Here is an 18,659-nt window from a genome sequence, read left to right on the forward strand (position 1 = left end):
AGCTTCAGGGGAATTAATGAGGGAGCTCATAAACTGATTGTAATATGAAACTCCATCCACAGGAAGCACAAGCCATGATGTGTTTATGTACATAAATCATTTATGTCTTCACACATGCTTCGAAACACAAGCATGTATTAGTAGAGGGCATTTTCGGCCCTACTCCTGACATTACGATAAACCACAACAAGGGCATATGCCGTTCACATTTAGCTGCACAGTGTAAGGACATCAGCCTTCAAGCTAAACGGTAATGTATTTCAATCCCTACCCCCCTGTTAAAAGGCAGTGTCCCCATGACAGATCTCCCACTGCAAGGTCAACTATGGCCTTCAGCGTTAAATGCACTAAAACACAGAAAGCCAGAAACACCTCTGTTAACATATCTGGATGTAAATGTTTTTGGCAGTCTGTGGAGTACATGGCCTACTGCAGGAAGAACAGATGATATAATGCAGCACACGCCTCCACTCTTCTGGAAGTCTGAGTTGACAGTGTCCCTGAAAAATGTGTCCCAACTATGTCAGAACAAGAACTACTACTGTAACTTCCTACGCTAAACTTCCTTGTGCTGCTCGAAACTTCAAGCATGTAATGTGGATGGACTTTTGGTTATTTCCACATAAGGCCGTCCCGATATGAAGAGCCTGATATGTCAGTGGCTGTGTTTACATGCAAAGATTTTTGCCAATCTGATTAAATACATTCCGATTATAGATGAAGACTGAGGTGTTTATGTGCTCACTCTACTCAACAATCTGATGGAAAATCTCTGTTTACATGCAGAAGTAATCCGATCCAAAATGACGTGCATGCGTAGAGAACCACTTAGTGTAGACGTTACCATGACAACCAGCATCACGTGAGTCCAGTCAGAGTGAGATGAGCAGCAGTGAGCAGTGCTTGTGTTTTGAATTGCTTTAAAATGATGTCAGACTCAAAACGTCCTTCACATGTCCTTATTAAAGAAGGCCGAGAGGAAGACGTCGTGTTCTGAGACACATAAGCTGGACGTCCGTCCCACCGCCGTCTTTTAAAGATCACAGCATAAACTTCGTCTCCTCTGCAGACCAGTTTCTGCTCCGCCATGTTGAACGGTATAAACTTTCACTATGATGCGACGAACATGATCAGAATGTACTGAAACTTTCCGATAGGGAATGTAATCAGATACAGGCGTTTACATGGTTATTATTCTTCTATTTAACAGATTATTTACAGGATTACACGCCTCGATCAATCAGAAATTGTATTCTGAATGGCCTCAGTAGGACTAGACTATTCCAACTGAGGTGTTTATATGGACGTACACTATTCCTATTAAGCTATTAGTCGGATTATTAACGGCTTATTAGGCTGCATGAAAACCTGGCTACTGATACCAATACTGATAGCGATTTTAAGGAGCTAAACCAACCCAATATCTGATAACACCAGCTGATATACTTTGATATGGTCAAAATGTACACTCTATGTAACAGAGACAGAGCTGCAGTTACTTCAGACTAGTGCTTGACCGATATGAAAAACTGGTCACCAATACAGATATACTGCTTTTAAGTAGCTCAAGCAATCCAATATCCCACGATCGATAACATCAGCCAATATAACTTTGTATGGTCAACAGTTAAACAGATTCCAGTCATTTTAGTTAAACAGTTTTTTAGCGACTGATGAGATCAAACTGATGTAAACTCTGATGTAAACTGTAAATCTCTAATATGACTGTCAGTTATATTTCTTAAACTCTAATAATAAATCTACACCAATGAGCTAAAACATTATGACCACTCACAGATGAAGGTTTTTTACCTCGCAACGACGATGCATGTCAAAGTCTGGGAGATATTAGATGGTAAGTGAACAGTTTTAATTGTCTAATCCCCATATGTCAAAAACAAGGCCCGTGGGCCAGATCAGACCAGATCTTTCTCTCCAGCCCACAAAAGTATTTCAGTTTTACATTAATACAAGCCCATTTCAGTTTCATGTGCTGCACTACAGTCCCCAGCACGCACTGCAACGTTATGTGCTCTGACTCTCCCACTGCAACAACAATCTATGGGACAGTGAAGAGTGGAATTCTATACAATTCCACACCAGTCATGTCATCAAAATGCATATCAGCTGCAGTTCAACCAATATAAACACTTAACGTCAGCTCAGCAGCTCAGAAATTGAGCTCAAGTCTTAATAAACTTGAAGCAAAGAAAGGATGTCAGGTGTCTAATTCAAGCAAATAGGCAGGTTTAAATGACGGAGCACCTGGGGACATTTAAATCTTGAATATTTCAAGTGTCCATGTAATATTTTAATGTCTACTGCAAGTGTCTATATGTTACTGTTAAAGTTTTTGCGTATTTTGAATAAACAATCGCCAGCTGGGGTTACAGCACAACATTAATTAAAACTGAAATAGGAACGTTTTTTTCTCTGGCCCACGGATTTGATGAGATTTTTTAATATGGCCTTTTTACTGGTTGAGTTTGACACCCCTGGTCTAACCGATATATCAGTCAGTCCTATTTCTGATGTGTAGTTCATGCAACAATGAAACTCTCACAACAGTGAACTGATTGATGAAGGAGTTTGCAGGATGTTTGATCAAATTAATTCCGGTCGATCTGTCCCATAACCCAGATTAATCAGGGTAATCTTTGGTGCTGGTGTGCAGCTCTTGCAGTGTGAGCATCTGTCACGTCTGTGCCATCTAAATCTTTTATATCTCCTACCTGACAGGCCTCTGGCTGAGAGAAAGATCTTATCCTTATCTGGCCCGCTTTCTGCAACCCACAGATGTAGCATCTCTTTCTCTCTCTCTCTCTCTCTCTCTCTCTCTTATTCTGTTTCTCACATTACCAAACACACAACTCATTATGCAACAGCGGATATCCTGTGTGAGTCTGTGTTTTCAGGGAAAAGCCATCCCAGATACAAACTCAATTCCAAAAAAAGTGACAGTAGGTAAAATGCAAATAAAAACAGAAAGTAGTGATTTATAAATCTGCTTTTTCTTGTATATATATACAAAATAGTACAAAGACAAGACGTAATGTTTGACCTTATCACCTTCATTGTTTTTTGTAAATATACACTCATTCTGCAACATGTTTCAAAAAGGTTGGGATAGGAGCAACTTAAGACTAAGAACATTGCAAAGAATCCAGAACACCTTAAACATTAGATGTAATCATAAATAAGCATCTAGGAAAGGCCCAGCTCTTTCTGAGTAAGGATGAGTCGAGGCTTGTCGCTTTGCTAAAAACGATCAAAAAATCCAACAGGTTTTTAGGCATTTCACACTCACACTACAGTACATAATAACGTCAAAAGGTTCAGGGAATCTGGAGAAATCTCTGGGTAAAGGGTAAGGCCGAACACCAGAATAAATGCTCGCGACCTTCGACCCCTCAGACAGCACTGCATTACACATCTGCACGTTTGTGTGTTGGATGTCACCACATGGGCTCGGAAAACTTTGACAAACCACTGTCGATATACTCCCTTCGTCACTGCACCCAAAAATGCAAGTTAGGAATGTACTATGCACAGTGCAGGTCATATATCAACAGCATCCAAAAACACCGCCGACTTCTCTGGGCTCAAACTCATTGAAATGGACGGATGCACAGCGGAAACTCACTGTGGTCTGACGAGTCAACCTTTTACATTGTTTATGGAAATAACTCACGTTGTGTTCTTTGGGACAAAGAAGAAAAGGACCATTTAGACTATTACGAGTGCAAAGTTCAAAATCCATGGTCTGTGATGGAATTTAGAAGGGTGGTGATTACATTTGTGAAGGCACTATTAATGCTGTTCACATTTTGGAGCAACATACGCTGCTTTGACTTTTCAGGTACATCCATGCTTATTTCAACATGACAACGCCAAGCCTCATTTTGCACATGTTACAACAGCATGGCTGCGCACTGCAAGAGTGCAGGTGGTAGACTGACCTGCGTGCAGTCCAGACCTGTCTCCAATTAAAAATGTGTCACATTATGAAGCTCAAAATACAATAATAAAAAGCTGGTATGGTTACACAGCTGAAGACTTATGACAGAAGAATGGTAAACAATTACAATTTGAAAAAAGTGGACCAATTGGTGTCGTCAGTTCCCAAACATTTAATAAGTGTTGGCAAAAGGAAAGGTGATGTAACACAGTGAAAAACTGGTCCTGTCCCAACGTTTTCAATCCAACAATAAAATTGTTGAGCTGTAAACAAAGCCATTCAGAGTGGTTTGACGTGAAATGCTCTGTTCTTAGAGAAACTTTCCATCCTAAATTTCTTAACTGTGGTGGTAGTAAGAACCAGGGGTCTCTTTACTATCTAAAATGACCACTGAACCTACACGTGTCTGTTTTATATGTAATGCTGATTGTGGTAAAATAGTAGTAAATATGAAACGTATGTTCTCTTTGGGGACTATTGTGCCCAATAATGCCCTGCATGTACCTCTCCACCATAAACACAGTTTGAACATATATTTTAGGCCAAAATCATCAAAACTATCATAAAACAATGTCTCAGGCATCAGGCGACATATTCATAACCATTTCTTGTAATAACTTTCCACGAGGCAGCATTTACAGACATTTACCTCGTCAGATGTCTGGTTCCTATGACCACCACTGTGAGCAATTCTGACTCAGTATGTTTCTCCAGAAGAGTGCATTTCACATCAAACCACTCTGAATGACCCTGTTTACATCTTAATCATTTAATTATGCAGAAGTATTGAAAAATCGATGGAGTTCCCCTATAAGCAGAGCTTTGGAACACATGGATGATTTATGTTAATGCTTATCAACCCCCTCTCTGCCAGCTGATCTTTCAAAGCACAAATCAAAAACAATACCAGGAATAGAAACCCCAGGGAGGTTCAGACCGAGAGAGAGAGAGAGAGAGAGAGAGAGAGAGAGAGAGAGAGGAAGGAAAAGGAAACAGCTGATGGGAGAACACCTTCCCAATGAAGTCTTTGATTAAAGACTCTTCCTCCAAGATTTCATCACTCAAATTCGGTTCGCTCTTCCCCAATCTGAAGGTCAATCAGGACACTCTGACAGAACATCAGCCACTGTGTCGTCCCTGACTGGAACAGCAATATACAAGTAAACTTTTCCATAAAATCACTCTGTAGCAGAGCTTTCAATCACATCACCTACATCAGCCAGTTCCTAACCTTCTGTGTCAACTGAAGCCTTCAACCTAAATTATCCCAAGCAGCCCTTGAGATTGTATGTAGGCTAAGGTTAACCCTTGTTTGGTGTTCAGGTCTGTGGGACTCATTTTCAATGTTTACCAAAAGAAAAAATGATGCGATTTATAATTATTTCAACCCCAGATTTCTTGATCTTTGTTCATTTTTCTGTGAAGAACATATAAAACAACCCATTTTCAGTGTTTTCACTCTGTTCACCCCTTACATTTATATTTCACATGTGGTGTTGGGTGAACCTGCGGGGAGTAAAAGTGTGGAGGTGCTGTGTCCTTCACTCTGTTCTTCTCCTACATGGCCTGCTGTTAGTGCGTGTGTGTCTGTGTGTGTGTGTGTTTGTATATGTTTGTGTATGTGTGTGTGTGTGTGTGTGTGTGTGTGTGTGTGTGTGTGTGTGTGTGAGGGTGGACAACATGGACAGGCTGCTGACTGGCTACAGCTGCTAAAGGAGAACCCTACGCTGGCCACTTGTGATATTTTAAACACCTGGTATTTTTACATAAACTGTTATGGCTGTATTGATTTAAAATACACAATAATGCGGTGGGTCCACCAGACCACTGAGTAACAACCACCTCAACACCACATAATTATTGAATACATTTTTTTTTAATGAAATAGTTTTGTGGTCAGGTTTACATGTTTAGTTTCTAAATGTCTTTTCAAGAAAGCTGATGTCTCACTGTACCCATGAATGATTTAGCTGGCTATTAAATCAATACTAAACCGTTACATGATTTGATCCACTCAGTGATCACTTAGTGGATCATTTCTGATTAGAGATTTTAAAGAGACACTCTGGCCAAAACAAAAAAAAATGTAACCATGGCTGCATCTGTTGTAAACATGCCTACTTGCCTCCTACAATACGCAGAATCCTCCAGAGCATAATTTTCTAGTTTAAAGTTTGAGAAATCCCCCTTCTGATGATGTATCGTGAAGGTGGGAAGAACTTTTGAAAAACTACACGCGCTCTGGTGTGGATCCACGCGGGCAGAATGTTTTAAGTGTTTCGTTTTATTTTCTGTTAGCTGGCTAACGCATAAGAAAGCCTTATTATTCCTCAGCATCTACATCAGGGAATTACTTTGCTGAGGAGAGGATTGTGTAATGCATGCTGGGTATTGTAGTCCGAGAACACTAAAGGATGAAAACACAAGAAAGATATAAAATTATGATTTCTGTCAAACCAGTAAGTCTGAGGGATGCAATGCTGCGCTGCAGAATATTACATAACATGACAAATAACGTATTACAGGCCGGCTTTAAACTTTTTAACCTAATTTTTTGAAATTGTAACAATTTGATTTGCACAAATATATGTTTAAAATGTAATTTCACTTGACACTAATATTCCTATCAGTCTCACGAACCCTCTGCAATGCCACCACAAACCTTTAAGCGTTCATGAACCCCTGGTTAGGAAACCCTGGTTTAAGCTAATGCTAATCAAACTCCATTCTGCCAATCAGTCAAGAGATTTTTCAAGGCACCAATCAAAACACACCGGTGGGAATACAACCCCAAGGGGGGTTCAGAGAGAGAGAGAGAGACAGAGAAGCGGCTGATGGACGAACATCTTCCCGTTGACGCCTCTGATTAGAGATCCTTCCATCTCTCAACTCCGCAGACTTGCTTTTCCCCAGTCTCAAGGTCAATCTGGACGTTCTGACAGAACATCAGCCACCGAATCGTTCATCCCTGATTGGATCAGCATGCCTTTGTAGGGGGTTAAATATCCCAGCAGGACTTGCACTCCCTGGGAGGCAGCTTGCTTCCTCCGCCTCTGCATGCATAAATAATCAAGCGCGAGGCCCTTGATGTCAATCTTTACGTGAATCTCTAGAGGGGAAGGTTCTGCGGTGGTAATTATACACAACAAAGGTCGGGATTAGGCGGAGAATATCACTATGGTGAGGTGCAGGTGAAGCTGCTTGTCAGCTACATTGATTTGTGCGTTAAATGTCCAGTGTCCTGTCCTAAAGATTATACGTCATTGGTTATGCAAAAGCATGAACTCTGTTGGAGATTCAGAAGCTGAAATCTTCTGAGGAAGGGTTTAAGGTCAGGAATCATTACTTCTTTATGCAATATTGGTTTTTGTTTTCCCAGAGTTGCTTGTAGGCAATTTTAATTTTCATTAATTCCTCCCCTACTGCATAAAAGCATCACTGATGTAGAATAGTCAAGGCCCAAACACCCCAAGGCACTGGACACACAGCTCACCACAACATTGCTATGCTAACAGAGACAGGGAAATTTTACGTTTAAGAGCTTCTAAGCAATGTGTATGGCACATACACAGTGGTGTAGTTTTAAAACCAGTGTCAAATCAAATCAAAATCGTTTGGCTAGACAGTCTCAATGAGTTGACTGACCAGTGTTAGGAATAGCTGTGTTCAAGGCAAATGTTTGCTAGCTGATCAGGTCTCGCATTAGGAATAACTGTAGGAGCTAAAGTTAGCTAGCCAGTCTTGGTTACTCTTCTCTCTTTTTGGGAAATACTGTTGCAGGGCTTACGTTAGCTATCTGATCTAGAGGACACTCGGATTCTCTCATTAGCATTTGTTGTAGAACTAACGTTAGCTAGTTGATCTGAATTGCTATACTCTCCCTGGTTGGGAAAAAAAATGTTGTAAAGCTAACGTCAGCTCACTGACAGGATAGTCATGCTGTTCTCTCATTAAAAAAACAGAAAAATAGCTAGCTAACTATAAACCCTGCAAAATGAGAAACTGTAGGGTTTATAATTAGCTAGCTCATCTGAAAGACACTCTGCTCTATCATATTAAACATTTGTTGCCAGATTAGCTTGCTGAGGAAACCCATGTTCCTAGCATCCCATACTAAGCTCTTTATACAATACATTACAACCCAACATGATACACAAATATAATCTATGACAGGTCAACATCATCAATTCAGTAGGAATGGACTTCTCCTCAGCTAGGCTAGCCTTTAGCTTTCTAGATAGCAATTTAGCTGAGTAAAGTAACACACTTAAGATGGTATCAGGGACTCCCTCAAAGGGAAACAGCGAGGGCAGGTTGACAAGATCATGTTTAGAAATAATATTGAAACAGAAAGTAGATGAATTGAGGATGTGCCCAAAGATTCCACTGTTAGCTTGAATGCTAACTTGGTGATGTTGTGCGATGCTGTTAATATTGTGATGTTCAAATAAAACTGACTAAAAATCTTGTCTGTCAATAAATAGATTCTCACTCCTGGTTACTGAAATGTTCTTTCAGGATGTGTTTTAATAGGAGACTCTATTTGGTGGCAGCATGTATATAAAATTTCACATTTTACTTACTGAATATCTAACATCAGAATATATATACTACCCATGAAAATTTCAGTAAAGACTCTAGGACAGAGGTCACTAATAGGCGGACTGTGGTCCAAGTCCGAACCCAGACGCTGTCCTATGTGGACCAGGACCTTTAACGATAAACTATGGATAATTATTTAATTTTGACTTTGTGGTCCTATTTTAATCGACGTAGCTTTTCTAGCCTTTACAGTATCGCTTTAGCGGCCCAGGAGACTCACAGACCAATCACCTGTGTTGTAAATATCACACGTGACACTACTCAGCCAATCAGATCTGTGCATTACGATGAGTACTGAGACTCGAGTAAGTGACGCACACACAGGAGAGGGACGAGGGGAGAAACAGCAGTCGGAGAAGAAAGTGAGTCAGATTATTTTACATGTCGTGCTCTAAAAAAAGAAAACTGACAATAAATGTTGTTGAAATATGACTGAACTGGACTTTATTTGATTTGACATTCAGTTGTTGACTATATAAGATGTTGATATACTGCTAGGCTACTTCAGTAAACTGGCACTGAGTCATGATGCAAGTTAGACATTATGATGTTCCGGACCTTTGCTTGAGGAAATTTTCTGTAACTGGACCTTAGCGAATTTTAATTAAAGACCAGTGTGCTAGGAATATAGGGTTGTTTCCAAAATTACAATGTGAGAACACAGGATCATGGAAACAGGGCCTTTTTTTTAAATTTCAATGAGAAAATAAAGGGAAAATAGAACCCGGGGAACACAGGAGCTTGGGAACAGGAATATCACAGGAATATAACTCTGCTTTTGCCCATCAAGAACAGCTGTTGTAGGGCTAACATCAGCTAGCTGGTTGGAACATTCACTCTGCAGGAATAGCTATTGTAAGGCTAATGTTAGCAAGCTGACTGAAAGACAGTGCAGTCCCTGTTAATTTCAGTTTCACAAATGTGTGCAAATTAAAAATGTAGAACATTTATAAATGGATTTTCACTGATGTAGCCTTATAACAGGGGAAGTTATAACCCTGAAAGGAGCAACCTTACTTCACAGGGACGGCCAACAAACGGCAGACCGCGACTTGGACTTCAGTTTCAACTGTAGGGTTCACTTCTACACTGGGTTAGCAGCTCTGTGTCACGCTAGGTTTGAACATCTTTATATAAACTTTAACATTCTCTTCAAGGTTCCCCCTCTGAGGCCTCCAACTGTGCTACTGACATTAATTCCCATTAACACACATGTCGGTCAATCTGCATTGATGCTGCTTCATGTCAGACATGCTACATTTCCAACAACCTCAGCCTGCCTTGTTCTCCATAGCTAATGGGAGCAAACTCGTGTTGTTTTAATACTGTAACTGCTCTTGCTGGTTGCCATTCCAACCATGAATTTGACAGCTTGCTTTTCACGCTAGCAAGGTTGTATAACGTGTGAAGGGTTGGCAGGGCCTGGACGGTTCCTCTTCCTTTAGCCGTAACTAGCATCCTCTTCCGAGATAATAGTTGAGCTGAGGACAGAAGGCACATAATAATGAGTTCCAAGGCGAACCTCCTGTCTCATTATGACTCATCTCAGCCATAGAGAGAGTCACGTGGCTCCGTAGGTCAACCCGGAGCTGCCGGATTTTAAGCGACACGGAAGATAGCGGAGCTCAATCTGGGTTTGGGGGCTAAGAGATGATGGGTTGGTAATGAGCCTGGTGCCTTAGGCTGCTGGGGAAGGGGACCGGGTTTTAGTGCTCTGGACCGCCCATAGCCATTTTAGGATGTAAACACTGGCGAGCCTCATTAGAGCCGAGCTTATCTCCAGCACAGAGCAGTTACAAATTGCTTGGACCCCTAAGAGAATTAGGGATCCTTGTTTTTATACGGGGGGGAAGATTTACGATGCCCAAGCTGGGCGAAGTTTTTAACGAGTTGCTCAAACTGTATTGCCCCCCCCGCTTACACAATCCCGCCGCCGAAAGATTCAATTTAGTGCCGCTCTTGTTACCTTCTTTAATGAGCGCGTGCAAACGATTAACCTGCGTGACAAATATCCGCACAACCGTGAAAAAAAAAACAGAATTGTTGCCCGCTCTGTTCGGGAGAGCATTTTGAGATTTATTACATCCGTCTGTGATCCAGACTTTGTTCTAATATACAACTGAAAGTGGAGGCTGTCAGCTGATTAAAGTTTCATGAAGGAGTTTTAATTAAAGGCGCGGGCTGTGCATTTAGGGACGGCTCCAGTGACCCGCCAGGATCGAGTGGGATGGGAGGTGTAAGCCAATATTAGCAATCAAATTAGGAATCAGAAGTACAACAGAGTGGACTTACACAGATAAACAAATTCCAGCAGTGCTTTTTGGCCCAGGCTTGAAAAAATATGATTGTTTCCAAATTTGGTAAACAATCTGAATCTCTGGAGTTAGGCTAATATCTTATTTTTCAATGATTTGCAGTTTTTTAATAAAAATAAGTTAATAAATAAAATAATAAAAAAAAGCAGGTTCTATTTTCAGATAACTTGGGTTTATAGTTAACTCAGTGCAGTGTTGGAAATATTTCCAGTTTTTATATGTAATATGGTGTGAAAATGAATCATTGAATCCTGACACTAAAGCTAATATATCGGTTAGCCAATCAGAGTGTTTGTAAACATAATGGGTAGCTGTACTTCTGGGTAGATAACTCAATTTATGGCGCAAATTACAACAACAGATTTAACCATAACAGACAAAAAATTGGCAATATTGATAACATCTTGTTCTGTTTGTGAATATAATGTCATGTAAATGGTTTTACTTACATTTTTTCCCATTTTCCAACTTTCAAAATCATATAGAGCTACTAAATAGCATTAATCCCACTGAGGGATCCTCTGTCTTAACTAACACTTCCAGCTAGGGATGGAAAATATGACAATATGTATCATTATCGTGATAAATTACGTCACAGTATGTCACAACATGCTTTCAGGAGCATATTGTAGATATCAATGCTACTTCAAACCACATCCAAACTGCATGTTTGATTACAGAGAATGCATAATTAGCCCTGTTTAACTGGATATAGTGCAGCACAGTGTATGAAGTTTTAAATTCAAATCATTACATTCATAGGTTTTGCTAGTATTTTTTAAAATATGGCACTACTAAATACATACCATGACATATCATGCATCGTGAAGAATTCTTGATGTATTGTCAGATCACATATCGCCCACCTCTACTTGTAGCTGAAGCCAACAACAATACAGCAAATCCTTTACTCTTCCAGATGAAGATGAAGTTGCCAAACACTATTTCATGACTAAACAGTGCACCAGAATGTAAACTAGGGCGGTACGCTGATGTGTTGACTGCTGTTTTTAGACTTTCTGCTTTGTAGAGAGTTCAATATAATAAGCTAGTTAAGAAGCTAACGCTATTAGCATTTCCGGTAGCAGGAAATTCTGGTGTTTTTGCTAATATTTTCACACTCAACTGAGAAACACTGAAGCTTTGTCTGATTCTACACATGACCATTTGCAAATGTAGTCATTTGTGTGAGTCCAGTATGTTGTTTCCTATCAGTCAATAAGGTAAGCTACCTTATTAGATGCTTTATGGTGACTAAAAACTAAAAACACCATTAAACCATTCATTGTGGTTCTTAAAACAGCTCCAGCGTTTTTTGAGCAGCTAGAAAATGAACTAGTTCAGGTCAGTTGTTGTTTTTGAAGTGGAAAAGTGGAAAAACATCTTTACAAAGCGAATCCTTCTTTATAAAACCCTGCAGTGAAATGTGGGGCTGGTGCAGGTTCATGATTAGATGACAACAATTAACCTGACAAATTTGTTAAGTTACTGATCTGGTAAGGTCAGTTTTTTTTTAACAGAAAAGCTTTGTTTTTCCACTATCTTGGTTAAATAAGTATCAAAATTTGTATAAAATCCTCTCGTGCCAGTGCAGCGCTGCGTGTTATCCACTCAGAAGCGTGATGTAACCCTGACTGACCCTGTTATTGTTTGCTATCCAGTGTTGATCAGAGGAGGATGGGTTCCCCTTTTGAGTCTTGGGTTCTCTGAAGTTTTCTTCCTCTTGCTCTTAGGGAGTTTTTCCCTGCCACTGTCACCACTGGTGACGCTCATGTGGACAACGCCTGATGTAAAAGCGCTATATAAATACAATAACTTTGACTTGACTTGATTTGATTTGTCCTAGAAAATTGGCCAATATTGACGACTGGCCGTGTTATTGTTATTGGTAAAAGCAGGTTCAATAATAATGATGTTTTTGGATTCTAACTTGACAAAAGGGCTAATCAATCAGGCAGTAAATAACCGTCTAACTAAAAAATTAAGATCCAAATTGTAAACATTAAAATATCTGCTGATCTAATCGTTTTTTGACATGTTTAGCCCCTTTCGAATTAGTCAGGCCCGACATGACACATGACCTGTGTCCTACTGCAGTCGTTACAGAAAACAGAATGAAAATGTTTTCATAGGAATATTAGTAGTTTACTGGTATTTATACTTTTGTGTTATATTATTTTATGATGTGCTTTTTTTACCAATTCAGTGAGTCACATTGTCGTATCAATTCTATCTTATCAGTAATGCCATATAATGGAGTGTCTCTCAAAATACAGCACTTTCTGATTTGAGAATATACTGAATTATTCACTTCAACATGTCTGGTTTCTTCAGATACTGCTGCAAAGAAAGCACGTGATCTGAATGATCTGGTACTTGAATATTCACATTACAATAACATTGCACGTACAGGCAAGTGTTATGGAGGTGACCCAAAGAAAGCCTTAAAAAAATCTGGGCCTCCTTCCAATTAAATTTTCATGCACACAGATTAATCACAGCTATTTAATAACCAATGCAACCAACTCTAGATTCTACGTAACGTACAAAACAGGCTGCTGCGCTGTGGCAGCGTGATCACATGCATGACCGTTCTTATTTCTAACTGCTGCATTAGCGGCTGCAGCTTATTTGACGGAGAAACTCGCTGCTCTTGGTGAATTACACCCGGAACAAGTCAGGACCAGAGAAGACAAGGACAGGATGACCATGAATGTGCTGTGGTAAACCAACAGGCAGAACTAGACAATAACAGAGCTGGCTATGTCTGCTAAAATTAGCAAAATGTTATGATAAAGATGAGGTCAAATATACTGAACAGTGACTGAAATAATGGTTTGATCAAAAATCTAATTTGCAAATGTGCCATGTTTGCTTCTGAGCTACGCGGCTAATGCAACTATCAAGCAGTAGTGAATTGTACAGTCAAAAATGTACATATAATAAAATGTTCTGATGGTTTCTGTATATATCAAGATATAAATCTAAAACCTTTCAGATGCCAAGATTAACCTATTTTTGTAGGTTAACAGTGGATTATATTCTGGTATATTCCTTCACTTTTAATAACCAAAGTCAATCTGAAATTGTTACTGTGCAAAACAAAACTGAACAATACAGATGACCCTGTAAACACTGCTTTCTAACACGAGCCCTGCGGCGCCAACTGCTGTTTCACATATGAACTTCTACAAGGCTGAACTGGCTTCTTATTCGGCAGCTTTCTGTTCAAATTTTCCGTTCCACCTTAAACGGAGTAGCAGTTACATATTTGCGACTGTGCAGACACCTGAGTACGTGTAATTTAAGATGGAATGGAAAATTTAAATAAGAAGCCAATTTCAGCTTTGTGAAATTTCTTGTATCATTCGTCTCATTTATGCGTTCCACACACTTGTGCCCTCATCATCAGACACCGCTGGAATTTGGAAAGTATTACATTCATGCCTCAGTAACAGCTGCTCACAGCTTGTTTTGCGCAGAAGGGTCAAAGACCGCAACGTCGTCTGATGCAGCTCACAGAGTCAGGCAGCTTCTCAGGCGGTACGAGATGAATCACTCAGGTGTCTATGATATGCTAAGGCTAGGGCCAAAAGCCTGGATGCTCCTTTATGTCTGATGTCTTGAATAAAAGTGGACAACTTCAGATGCAAAAGACTAGACAGTGTTTTCATTTCCTTTGCAACATGACTGAAACATTCCTGACTTATCCACTCAGCTAAACAGGCCAACGTTAACACTGTTTGTGCACTGTGTTATCTGTACTTTTTTGTGGCTTTTCCGCAAAACTGAGACAAAACTCATCCCTGAGCAAGAATTTCAACCAGTTTACCAGATAAACCAGTGTTCTAATAATTTGTAACTATGCATGTATCATTAGTGCAGCGACTGTATTGCAGGGGTGTGTATTGCAGGATCAGTTGTACAGCGCTCAGTTCCAGAGCAGAAGACTGTGCTAAATCCACTCCGGCACAAAGTGTCCTGCTGTAGTGCTGCATGAGCGCATCCGGCACTGAGTTAGAATATTGTTTCTCATGTAAGCCCCCCTAGGAGCCCACCACTGTCTTTATTATGGATGATGCATTTCTAGGTTTAATTGCTTAATTACTTTTCTCTATTTGTCACAACTGTAGTGAAATAGCGTCTATGTTTTGACCCACATGATGGACTTTCTTATTCAATTAGAACACCTGCCCGGTCGTACTCAAAAGTTTGGACGCCCCTGGTCAAATTATATGTTTAGTTCATTTCCGATGTGACCACTCAAAGAAAACTTTGCGTGATTAAACGGTTCTCTGTATCGTTAAAGGGTTCTTCAGAATCATAGAGAATGTGTTTTATCTGGTTCTATATAGAACCTTTTTGAAAAGGGTTCTATATAGCACCAGAAAGGGTTCTTCTATTGTTACAAAGAAGAACCCTTTTTACAGTCCGGAGAGGCCATGAGCTGTTGGTATAATTTTCTGGTATAATAACTTTGTTATCTTGAGATCACAAGATACTTATCTTGAGATCATAAGTAACTCGTTATCTCAAGATAACAATTTTGTTATCTTTATCACAAGACGCTTAACTCATTCCCTCAAGATAACAACTGTTATCTTGAGATCACAAGATACTTAACTTGTTACCTAAACATAACAACTTTATCTTGAGTTCAAAAGACACAACTTGTTGTCTCAAGATAACAACTTTATCTTAAGATGACAAGATACTTAACTCGTTATCGCAAGATAAATTTGTTATCTTGAGAGCACAAAATACTTATCTTGAGATCACAAGACACGTAACTCGTTATCTTAAGATAACTGTTATCTTCAGATCACAAGATACCTAACTCATTGTTTCAAGGTAACAACTTTGTTATCTTCAGATCACAAGACACTTTACCCGTTATCTCAAGATAAATTTGTTATCTTGAGATCACAAGATACTTAACTCATTGTCTCAAGATAACAACTTTGTTATCTTAAAATCACAAGACATTTAACTCATCTCAAGTTAACAACTCCGTTATCCTGAGATCACAAGATACTTAACTCGTTATCTCAAGATAACAACTTTGTTATCTTGAGATCACAAGATAGTTAATTTCTTGTTTCAAGACAACAATCCAGAAGATTGTACCTATCTCATGGCCTCTCCAGACTTCCACAAGTTTTGGTGCTATATAGAACCATTTTCTTTACTAAAGAACCTTGAAGAACCATCTTTTTAAGTGTGTACCTTTCTAAACTGTTTGGATTTAGCACTTTATATGCAATATCCAAAGAGTGCAGCCTTCATTTTTACCACTATCAATCTATCTATTACCAAATATATAGAAATTATTACTTGGCCTGTATGAATCGTACAGCATTCTGCCGCTATAAATGCTGTAAATGAACTCCTAATCAGTTACAACTGCAACTCCTTGAAAACAAATGTGTAGAGAACTTCAAACACGGTGTGTTCACAGCATTTAAATGATGCTACTTTGACTGTACATGTTCGATGGCACCACAAGCACACAACACTAGTTACTTTAATGGGGCTACCACCCAATCTGAAATGCAGGGGAACATCATAGTTTTTTATTCATAGAATAACTTGGGTGTTCAAATTCTGTCCTGGAGGGTCTCAAGATTGTAATATGCTTTGCAATATATTCATAACATATTAGAGAACAGCTCCTGTGACGTAACTCCACTATTGAGCTGAAGAGCACATTCATTTTGGAATGTCTGAGGTCAATCAGCGCACAATAAAAAGTTTTTAATGGCCTTATTTGATTATTCTGCAAAGGTCAGTGATGCGATGATGATTTATGAAAATGTGTGTATTTACAATGAGCTGAATCCAGCATAACAGACCATCCAAAACAGTCCAGAACTGACAACCTGAATGTGACAGTCAAACAACTGTACCAATGTGCAAAACATCATGCTGAAAGCTTCACCACGAGAGCTGGTTTTCAAATGAGTGAAATGTTTTGAGTGAACGAGCACAACGGCATCTATTTATGGACGAGGCCACACTGGCTTTTGTGCCGATAGAGTCGCACAGGGGAGGTAAACAGAGGCGAAAGCTTATCTGCCGACCTGAAATCAACTGTGACTTCTTCCTCTGGAGCGCTGAATCACAGCTGAAAATAAAACCTAGGCCTCAAACGTCACTTTAGATCAGCTGCATTAGCCTTTCCGAATGCCCTGCCCAAAGGTTCATGCCATTTTTTCCGTCTCCTTACGCAGAGGACCACGAGAATCAACACAAACAGTGATGTCACTCTGACCTTTTGGTGCTGAACATGTTGGCAGTGGCTCCTCTCTCCTGGATACTTCTGGAAATCGAGGGGGAGGGGCTTATCTTCAGGGATCCGACCTGAAAAGAGCGAGAGAGAGAGAGAGAGAGAGAGAGAGAGAGAGCTTGAAATTTTTGTCTAAACTTGAGAAGACCCAACTGCTCACAGCTGGACGTGACGTCCAGGATAAGTGTTGCGCTCAAGTCGGGTTCAGATTTCACACTGTGAATCTCACAGTCAGCCTCCAACTTTTAACTGATTCCACTCTGCATTAACCCCCTGCTTTAGTTTACTTTGCACTCATGCCCACATGCCAGAAATAAATAAAAAATATATATGTCAAAAATAGAACAGAAATTTATGCCAGAAAAATACAGAAATATATATGTAAGAATTTAAAATGAAAATGTCAGTAATAAAAAAGTAAAATATATGTAAGAAATAAAATTAACGTATATGTCAGAAATAAAATTAAAATATATATGGCAGAAATGAAACAGAAATATAAATGACAAAACAAAATAGAAAAAACAAAATAGAAACATATATTATATGCTAGAAATAAAAGAAAAAATATATACCAGAAATAAAGTAAAAATATATATGCCAGAAATAAAATAAAAATATGTCAGAAATTAAATGAAAATATATATGACGAACATTAAATAGAAATATATATCCTAAAAATAAAAAAATATATATATGTCAGAAATAAAACAGAAATATATATGTCAGAAATAAAATAAGACATATACCAGAAATAAAATAAAAATACATATATAAATATATATATGCCAAAAAATTTAAATATATATGTCAGAAATAAAACAAATATAAAATAATAATAAAAAATGTAATATAAATTTAGAGGATTCAGGACTCTGAGGATCTGACAATTGATTCAGTTTTGAAAGCAGAATTTTTTGTCATTCCTCTATTATACAAGTCTTCAGCTGTGCAACCGTACAGGGTCTTCATTGACATATTTTGCGGTTCATAATGTGCCACATGTTCTAGATTGCGGGCAGGCCAGTCTAGCACCTGCTCTCTCTGGTTATGGAGCCATACTGTTGTAATACATGCAGACTGTGGCATCGTCATACTGAAATAAGCATGAATGTCCCTGAATAAAACACATGTAAGTTACACGTGCTATATGCACATATACTCTCCCATACCATGACAGAGCCTGACTTCTGAACTTTACGCTGGTAACAATCTGGATGGTCCTTTTCTCTCGCCTGGAGAACATAGACGTCCATTATTTCCACACAATCTGAAAGGTTGACTCGTTAGACCACAGTGAGTTTTACTAAATAGCATGGCATGGCGAGTCCACACGACGACCCACACTAAAAACATTAGGGATGGTGTTTGAAAGCATTAAACAAATAAATCTGTTAAAGCAGAATCTAAACTTTTCACTTTTACAGCTAATTATTTTAATATATCATTTATTATTTATCCATAATTGAGTGACGGCAGTTTTTGTTGCTACAAAGTA

At 39.1% G+C, this 18,659-nt stretch overlaps 1 protein-coding gene across 1 annotated transcript in view; it reads right to left on the minus strand.

The window, feature by feature from the left end:
- oxr1a (oxidation resistance 1a) overlaps nt 1-18,659 on the minus strand; it is a 305,279-nt gene that overhangs the window by 266,319 nt on the left and 20,301 nt on the right. Inside the window, 1 exon segment of the mRNA XM_036558930.1 lies at nt 17,147-17,235. Coding sequence (XP_036414823.1) covers nt 17,147-17,163 — 17 coding nt within the window. The 5' untranslated portion in view covers nt 17,164-17,235.

This window comes from Colossoma macropomum, unplaced genomic scaffold (genome assembly GCF_904425465.1).
Source record: "Colossoma macropomum unplaced genomic scaffold, Colossoma_macropomum, whole genome shotgun sequence".
NCBI lineage: Eukaryota > Metazoa > Chordata > Actinopteri > Characiformes > Serrasalmidae > Colossoma > Colossoma macropomum.